This window comes from Necator americanus, chromosome IV (genome assembly GCF_031761385.1).
Source record: "Necator americanus strain Aroian chromosome IV, whole genome shotgun sequence".
Lineage (NCBI taxonomy): Eukaryota > Metazoa > Nematoda > Chromadorea > Rhabditida > Ancylostomatidae > Necator > Necator americanus.
The window spans coordinates 36,485,210-36,494,809 of record NC_087374.1 but is presented as its reverse complement, the minus strand read 5'-3'; the positions used below and the strand labels follow the sequence as shown (position 1 = coordinate 36,494,809).

Below are 9,600 nucleotides of genomic sequence, written 5' to 3'. Positions count from 1 at the left end.
CGGATATTAAAACATTAAGACATTATTGTTTGATATTGACTCCTATTGATTCCAAACAAAACGCAATCGTCCAAGAGTGCCCACCTGCCGCGATTTTATTATGGATCTAAAGATCAAAAATATTGCGGTTATCACGAGAATTACCCGAGATTGCTGGATTCCCCAAAGTTGAACCCAGTAACAGCTCCAATTCAGGAAAACGAGTGTTCAACGTTTGTTGCCGAGAGTTTTTGAAAGTGTCGATCATGAAAATCGTATCTACTTCCAATTATTAATATAATCGATTTTTTCCGAAGTTACCTTATGACCTTCCGCATTCGAGGCCGTTTTCACGAAAATATCACGTCTGGTGGGGGGCAAAGTCTTTACCCATTCATTGCTCCGTGTGTTCCTGGAATTTCTGTGTTGAAATCCAATAATGAAAATGTTTTCGCATTAATAGAGCAGCCGCAATTGATGTCTGGAGTTACTTCCGTCTCTTATTATGGGATGTGATATCACAAAACTGAAACGTCAGTACTAGTAAGCAGTGATTTTCTGGAGGGAGCATAGGTAATGTAGAAATAATACGGTGTTTTTATCTTATTACGTTCGTACAGTGGCACCACTTATTTATTTCGTCCGTTTTCATTTTAGAATGAAAAGAGCTCCAGCTTAAAAGCTAGTTGAATAAAATCAAGTTTAAAAAAAACTAAAAAAAATAAAATGAAGAAAATGACATAGCTGGGTGTTTTGATCACCAGATCTGCGGAAAAGTTAGAATCAACGTCGCATTCTTCCACAGTTAATATCCGAGAATTCTCCATTGGCACAATAAAGACTTTGAACTTTGAACTCTTGAAAACTTTGAACACTTGGAGGATCAGAAGTACTGCTCTGTCTTCAGAGGCCAGCAAATTTTACTTTCGTTGGACGAATGTGATTGATTTACGTCTAAAATAAAACCTTTTTGAAAGAGTTCTAGCTTCGTTGCAGGATCTCACGTTTCTGAAATTGGAATTCCTGGTCAAATATCTCTTTTACCACCATAGACCACCCGAACTCGGCTCTTACCGTAGCTCCTTACCAGGTCCAACCATTCAAAATCCATATTCCGCCCGTCGTCCTGTCGTCGTCTTGTCGTCGTCCCGTTAAATATTAGGTGAAGTAAAAAGTTCTGAGCGTTTTTTTCGCTTCATTTCGACGATGAAATTAACATAGTTCGGACAAACCGATCTAGATCAAACATTCGCCGTTTGTCGATTTTCTATTCTGCTCGATTTCGATTCAAATATTCGATAACTTTTGTCAATTTTGATGGAGATTTCATTATGTGATATTTATATCGTCAGATATGGCCTACTAAAGACATTTAGCTAAAATGTTCCGAACTTTTTACTTCACTTATCATAAGGCCACCTAGTACCGGACCTTCGAGAGACTTTCGAAGCTTTTGGTACGAAAATGAGAGATCTTCTCGTGGATTTAGTTATGTTTTTTTTTTCTATCACGGAAATGTTCTCATGTTCATGCTTATGCTTCTTCTTATTCTTATCCGACCGGTCTTATACACGAAAAATAACTCGTCCTAAATGTCAGGGGTCGAAATGTGAGATGAGTTTTTCCTTAAAAGTTTTTCCTCCACTCTTAATTGAATGAATGACAGCTGCCGGTCGCATGCTAAGTTGTAAGGGAAAGAAAGGATGCGCGTTGTTGAGTGTGTTCATAGACTTTCCAAAATATTTTTATAATAATGAAGAAACTACTGCAGTAGAATCACATCTAACTTTCCTGTTTAATCTTTCTTTGGCATTTTTTTGTTACCAATTATTGCTATTTACTTTTGTTTCTTTGAGGTTATTTATGTAGACTGAAATGTTTACTGTCTTAAAGTCTGAACTGACTTTCTCGGTGTGGAAAAAAATTGGCTATGATATTCGACGTAAACGCCTGAAGTAATCCTCTAATCATGTACAAGTTTTCCCGGAGATCTAAGACCTCGAGTCAGATCGATGAACTCAATACCGTGCCGTGCAGAGTGGTCATAATTTTGCGATTAGCCACCTCAACAACCTTCTGCACTCGAATATTCAAGGGATTTCGTTTTCTTCTTCGCGTTTGGTGTTGGTGAACATCCAAAACATGGAGTTCTCTTGTTTACTGGTATTTTTTTGCAAGCTTACTGTTTTTGCTATTTCTGATATGATGCGGTGTTCTTAAAGACAGAAGCCTACCGCAGCAAACATTCGTCTCGAAAGTTGAGCCTTAATACCAACCAAAGTGTAGTTATCCAGAAAAGTTACTTCTTTTTTCTTCCATCCGTAAAACAACTGCTCACTATTTTTGTTTGGAAAGCGTGTGTTTCTGGTTTAATTGTTACATTATTTGATACACATTTACGTACACAATTCCATTGTGAATCGCCACTAACCGTTTGCAACTACATTATGCTGGTGATCGCGGATCGAGGATCGAATGCGCACGTCACATTTTCGCTGAGAAATTGAAAGCAAATGTCAAGTGCTGGCTGTAGCGGGTATACTGCCCTCAATGAGGGCGCACTGAAGATCTTCGGGAGCGGAAATTGGCAGTCATCACTGAGAATTTCCACGTGGAGCCGGTTAACGAGAAAAGTGGTGAACACACAGCAGCGGTCACAGTGGACACAGAAAGTGAATGGAGGTGCATAATCGACGTGTTTTAGAGTCAGGAAAGCGACAACATGGAACAAAAGGACTTCCCGAAACTTTTCCTATTCCTGTAAGCAATGCGGTAACGTCTTTCATGTTTTCCTTATCGTCTGTGTACTCATTTTCCTGAAAATCTTCTCTTCTAGGACTATCGAAATAGAGCACGCCTGGCACGGGAACGACCACATCGACCAAAGATTCGCCGAACCCTGCACCGATCTTTTGGAGTAACGTCACAACTCATACGAAGGAATCCCTCGAACGCAAGAAACTTCACAGAAAGAACCTCCTTGGTACTGAAACCACCACATATAGGGCAGGTCACTTCGAAGACCGTAATACCTTGGACATGGCCTGATTCCACAACGACAGCCGCAGTGACAATCTCTGACATTGTTGCTACAGAAGAAACTGTTGAGAATGAGAGTACAACAATGTCTGTGCTTGCAACGGTAAGGATTTGAGAGCTTAGGATTTTTTCTTTACGGAAATCGGTGCTTTAGAAGTTCCTTGCAAACCTTACTCTGCCTGATTCTTACGTTTATGTTCATACTTATTTTATTAAGTTATGTTTTTATTAAGCCACCACAATCGTGTGTGCAAATTTCAACATACCATACACAGCTGCAAAGTGTCTTCCTGTTAACTGTTACCTTATCCTGAATAAGATTATCACCCTTAATTATGCTCTGCCAAAAAAAACTGCTAGTCACATTTGTAAGGAACTTTTGATGTCATTCATACGTCCGATTAACTTTTTGGTACACATGTGTTTAAGTGGAAATTTTGTGAATGTTAATGTCAATGCGTCAAAGGCAAATTATTCCCAAATTTCCAGGTACCCAGTTGGGACTCAAGAAACTATAACGTATCATCACAAAGCGTTGTTATTTCCGACCTACTCGCTCCACAATCAGCTGTGTTCAACTCCACAATAACACTAATCAAGGAGTTTCTTAAGGATAAAAAGAAGAAACTGAAAGGAAAGCGGATCAACAGGAGGAAGCAGGTTAAAACAATGTTGTTTTAACACTTAGTGCACTTAGTGCAAAACTAGATGTATTTAATTCTTAGGCAAAAATTCCACAAACTCAAAAACCAGCTGTATACGCCTCAAGAGACGATGTCGTCTATAAAAAAGAAATACCGCAACTGAAATTCAAGTTCATAAAGTCGGACAAGGATGTGCGGATGACAAATGTGAAAACAGACAGGATACCGCTAATACTGCCTTATTCACTTGATGTGACGAAAAAGAGGAAGCCACAGATGGTTGGTATTCGAGAAATTTTGAGTCCAGTAGCACAGTTCGCATGATAAAGGCCACACATGGGCATAATCCTGGACAAAAAACGAGGTTTACAACTCGCATTTGTGCTAAGATCTGACTCCTGAGTGTTTATTTTTGAAAATTAAGTATCTTTGAAAATTAATTTACAAATATGGCGAAGCAGACCTACTAGTGGTGAAAACTTTGCCCCTAGAAATTAGAAATAAGGAATTAGATTAGAACCTAGAAATTCCGATCAAACACTGCATCTAAAGGCTAAGGTCTAAGCACAAAGCATGAAAATGGCTATTTCTGAGTTAAGCAGAACTTTTGCTGAAACAGAATAAAGATATAGAAGAAGCGGGCCCCGTAACTCATCGTTGTACGAGTAATTTGTTTTCAAAAAGGTGTTTGTTTACTCGTCAACCGTTGCCAGCGCAGCGGTTGCGTGTGAACGGCACAAGCGACAATTCGATTATTGGATAAGATGTTGGGTCAAAAATTGTTCTACTTGACAGATAGCGATGTTTTGCAATTTGTTTTTCTTTGTATTGTTTTCTCGATTTTTTTCTCTACTTTTCGTCACCCGACTTCTTTTTTGGCAGCGATATTCGTTGCAAGTTTCTTGGTAACAATTCACCTACTATCTTTTGAAAATGGTACTTGTTAACATCTGTATCTGTTTAACATAGTACTTTTACTTGCACACTAGGTAGGGAACACTTCTCATTCACAATGTTAGTTTATTCGCTAACTACGTCCTGAAGAATTTAGTTCAGTGCACGTTAGTATCCTAGAGTTCACGAAAAACCCACTAGTATGTGTTCACGAAAAACCCTCCAGTATTGTCAGCCGATTGATTGTCGATTATTGATTTTTTGTTGTCAAAAATTACGTCTGGAACATGAGGACGGAAACATTGTCAGCAGATTGAATGTCGATTATTGATTTGCAAATCGATAGTTAAGAGTTTTGTTCTACGCACCCGCTATGGGAACCCATTCTCAAACTACAGAAGGACTAGTGAACTAAACTGCTGCTGTTTTCTTAATATACGTTGATCCATAACTTAAGTGCTCGCAAATCCTTCTTCTACTACAAACAATGAAATCATTTTTTTTGTGGGACTGGGTGTTGCCTTTAATCTTTTTATCCGTTTATTCAGTACGATTTTTAAAATAAACCTTGGTGGGGACGATTGGTGATTTAACAACTTGTAGTTTTTTAAAGTTGTTAATTCAAAGGTGACAAAAGCGCAATCGATAGGAATGGTTTTGTTCGAAAAACAAAAAAAAAAACACGCAGACACGACTGAATAATTGTGAAACTTTAAACTATGATTTTATGATTTTGAAATTCGTTATTTTTTGAGTACTGAATGCGCTGGGCTTTTTTAACGATTGAACTTTTATTTATTTATTTATTTACTTATTCATCTGTACATCTCAAGGTTACACATGTAATTGCTATGGGTGCTCCGTAGATTTCCCTTTATGTCTAATCAATTCACATCATCATTAAGTTCTACATTTAGGAAAAAATCACAGATGCACAAACGCAGGAAGGTTCAGAATCAATTGAGGAAATTGGGGCTAGAATTGAAGCCGAGGAAGCAGAACGGCAACGAGCTGACGGCGAGAATCCATTGAAATATATGGTCAAGGATGGGATTCTTTTCAAGAGAAATAAAATACCCGTGGCTAGGTGAGGAGGTTATTCGTTTCTTTTTTCACTTTGTTTTCCGTATTTTTAGTATATTTTTTTTCGTTTGTTTGACTTGATTAGCAGGGATTGTAGGATTTAAAAAAGATTTCAAAGGAAGTGATGTGAAAAGGGGGTGGAATTTATGACCCCGCTAACGGAGTTCAACTTTAGGATTAATGTGTTGACAAACATCAATGAACAGGCGCCAATCCCTCCATTGGTCATTCTGCAATCTGACCATGATGCGTCCGAGTTACAGACTCATGAAATTCGCCCCACCTCCAGATGAGTTCGATAAATTTTGCAAAATTCCGACATTGGTGGTGGTGGCGGCGGCAGCCTCGCAAAATTCAATGCAAACATCAGTGGCTTAGGATGGCTATTCACCCGAAAATATTTTTCATAAGCAGCGTATAAATGACTTCACCCTGTACAATCCTAGAAATCACTTTCGCTTCCTTGAGAGAAATATACGAAGAAAAGGAAGCAGAAAATATCTTCTTTTAGGATCAGCCTATCACCAATGGAAACGTTCCAGGCACAAGGTGAAAATGTTCGAAAAAGGGCAAAAACTGTCAAGAAACAAACTATGGTAGTAAGTATTTTCTTATTCACTTGCCCCTTTTTCGGAAAATAAGGTGGAAGAGTTGAGCGAGGTCCCAAAAACACTTATCATTGGAACAAAAACAAGTACTTTTATGAAATGAGGTATGCCATTGAAGATTCTTAAACGATTTGCAGAGATTCTGAGTACAGAAATGAATCCACCACCAGTTCAGATTTGATAACATGCAGTTTTCTGAGTAAGCTTTTTGAATCGGCTGTGTGGATAGTGCGTGTGAAATTTTTCCACGAGCAGATTAGGGATGACGGGAAAGAAATGAATTCCTGTTTATGTTACCTAACTACTTCTAAAAAGTCTCTTTCTTGTCCCTTCCGGCTTTTCCCGATTTCCTCTTCGGATCTCTAATGCTGCAGTTGGTGATGACCACCAACACTGATTATGACGATTTCATTCTTGATAGGCATTGATTGTGGGCGGATAACCGTAACAATCGCCACAGGGCATGCTAAGATAGCTGTAACTTCAGTACTGCATTTAACTCGTTTACGCACTCTCATTGACTCTGGTTTAGGTCCCAAAAGCCTAACAAGTGATAGGTCCCTCAGTTTTTTTTTTCAATAGGAGTCGTCCCCATTCGTCTCCGAGCTTAGGAATCTCAGAAATCACGCTGCTGTTGTTAGTCTGAAGAATTTCGACTCGAAACGACCCATTCCGGTGCCTCCGTTGAGTCCAGTGAGTTCTTTTCCCTTCTTCTTTACTAGCAATTGAAACAATCTGAATAGCCCGAGCAGAAATGATCAGAAAATTGAAACATTTGTAGAAAATGAGATCAACACGAGGTAAGACAGTAGCAATCATATCACTAACCATCATTTCCATATCATAGCAATTATATCAGTGTTTGTGGAGTAGAAGAAATGAGGGCATAACACGGTACATGTGCAGAAATGAGTAAACAGTACATAGTCATCTGTCTTTCCTTGTACAATATTATTTTGGCAAAATTCCAGCCAGTTATGAACCTTGGACAGTCGTTAATCGTAGCAAATGGAATGGAGAGGGAACATAGGAGTGAGGAAGAGGGTGCACATTTCACTGCACATTCAAGCATCCCGTTTGAAAATGAAATAGGAGTGGAACCAGTTGACGTGACACAAAACGATCTTATTCATGACATTCAGTCGCCGCCTCCCTATCCATTCAGTCATTGCTACATGAACATTGATGGTATGCTCAATTTTCCGAAATTCTCTCTAAGAATCCTAAAAATGAGATTTAGGATTCATGTGTTGCAATCGATACCTAGAGTCGCTAATGCGAAGAAGCTTTCGAAAGTTGAGAAGAGCACACAGATTCCATGAATGTAGTGTACAGAAAATCGCTAACAGAATACAAACGGATTGTGAGAATGTGTAAGTTTGAGTATTATTGTACGTACTGTTTCAATGTGAGAATTCCTTAATCATGCAGATTCAACACAACCTTCGAAGTAGTTGTGGGCATTGACGATTTTGCGATTCGAGCACATTTTGCTGGCGATCTGATGTGTAAGATCCAGGAAGGAGGACGCTTTCTTACCGCTTACGCTACTACGATGCCTGTTGGTTGTTGATTTTTGTTTTTAAGGGCGGGTCAGAACCTGACTTCATTGGTGCAATTGGTGCAACTGCACAAGCGGTGGGATTCTCGCTTTGTTCTTCGGCCCGATTATAGATAGCCACGATCCAAGAGCAATTGCACCACAAGTCTGGTCGTTTTGACCCTGATGCAGCAAACCACTTTCATTTCTTTCTTCCCTTTCTTAGCACACACTACCCATATTACTTAATAATTGGAGTTAGCACCCATATGTTATTGTATGCTAACGTATTGATTAAGTTCTTATTGTACACTTCTTACGACATAGTTACAGCGCCTGGGTTTTAGAAAAAAATAGAGCGTGCATTTGCAGAAGTCCATTAATAACCTCAAAAATTCGGATGGGGTGCCGGAACCACTCGTTTGATATGTTCAGTTTACACTGCTCGAATTGAAGTGGTCAACAGTAAATAAAAGAAAACACGCCCTAAAACATCACAATCATGAAACTTGAGATAGATAGATGCTAATTTGTGGAGATTTTACTTTCTAAACTTATTACTTACTTTATTCCTCTACCTAATGCTGTTCTTTTTCAGACACGAGACGGAGCTGCACTGGATCCACTTCATGTGGTTACAAAAATCGAGATGAACTTACGAGATCGAGATGATCGACAAATGGGTGACTCCATCCAATTCCCTGAGAGACAATTCGATAGCGCCGTCCAACCTGCACAAATCCTCGACGATATTCGTCGAAGAAATCGAGCACAAGACATTCCATTCCACGAAAAATCACGAGAGGACATAGACAACGAAAATATAATCACTAGGAGTTGAGAACAGAGAAGAGGATACTGACAGCAAGAGAACATTAGCCGAAATTTTAGAAATGCTGTAAAGCAGATTCGTTACTTCCTAAGCAAGTTGAACTTAAAGCGACAAGTTATTGTTAAAGGCATCACGCCACGAATTTGGGGTGGTGCGGGTTTCAGGTAGACTATGCCTATGCGGAGTCGTAGATTACGGAGAGAAGGCTGATTCCGTCCATGTCTTCCTAATTGTCGTAAAAAAAACGTCCCAGAAAATATGACTTCGAACGTTCCGGGGCGCTATTTTCTATAACGAGTTCGATTAGAGCGCGCCAGCCGTGTGCACGCGCCGCATCTTCTGAGACGTTTTTTTCACGGCAATTAGGAAGAAATGGACGGAATCACCTTCCTCTCCATAGTCTACAACCCCGTATAGGAACTCTCCACCTGAAATCCGTACCACTCCAGATTCGTGGGGTGACGCCTTTAATACGCACTTTGTTAGGTACACCATGAATGAGATTCACGAGAATTTTTTCACCGTAGTCAGCGAATTTAGCAAATTCAACGTCAGAAATAGTACCGCATTAACGCTGGATAGTTTTCTTCTGTTGGGCGCTGCGCACAGGCTCTTACCAGTACACCACAACATGGTAGAAATCACCGTACCAAATTATTTGTTTCCAAATTGCTGCTAGTATTTGATTATTATTACGAGACTGCCTCAACCCGTGTTCACTTGTACATTGCCGTTGCACTTTATGATTGCATTTGTAATAATTTTTTCTTTGAGATTGTTGACAATAAAATTTTTAATTCCCTCAAAATATCAAAAAGGAGATGGATATCATGTGTCTGGAGAGCCTCAAACTTAAGTCAAAAGTGTCCAGTGTCCCTCAAGTGAGCGCAGCAGGCTTAGTGATGCTCATTGGACGTGCTTATGAGTGACGTCGCCTCCACTGGGAATTCTCTCGGAGTTGACTAACTGGGGGCGTCCATT

At 39.5% G+C, this 9,600-nt stretch overlaps 1 protein-coding gene across 3 annotated transcripts; it reads left to right on the top strand.

The window, feature by feature from the left end:
* Positions 1-2,121: 2,121 nt before the first annotated feature.
* Positions 2,122-8,628, top strand: RB195_003814 (uncharacterized protein; the record flags this gene model as incomplete). 3 transcript variants are annotated; one of them, XM_064201628.1, is made up of 14 exons in its annotated part: positions 2,122-2,142; positions 2,202-2,259; positions 2,535-2,615; positions 2,684-2,739; positions 2,816-3,121; positions 3,508-3,678; positions 3,744-3,941; positions 5,474-5,643; positions 6,151-6,238; positions 6,830-6,940; positions 7,219-7,435; positions 7,488-7,620; positions 7,679-7,808; positions 8,386-8,628. In XM_064201628.1, 14 exons carry the CDS (start codon positions 2,122-2,124, stop codon positions 8,626-8,628), a joined length of 1,983 nt encoding a protein of 660 aa, XP_064057508.1. The 3 variants fall into 3 exon arrangements, with proteins under 3 accessions (XP_064057508.1, XP_064057509.1, XP_064057510.1); XM_064201629.1 differs by having other exon boundaries at positions 2,684-2,751; XM_064201627.1 differs by lacking the exons at positions 2,122-2,142; positions 2,202-2,259; positions 2,535-2,615 and having other exon boundaries at positions 2,656-2,751.
* Between the last annotated feature and the right edge of the window lie 972 nt (positions 8,629-9,600).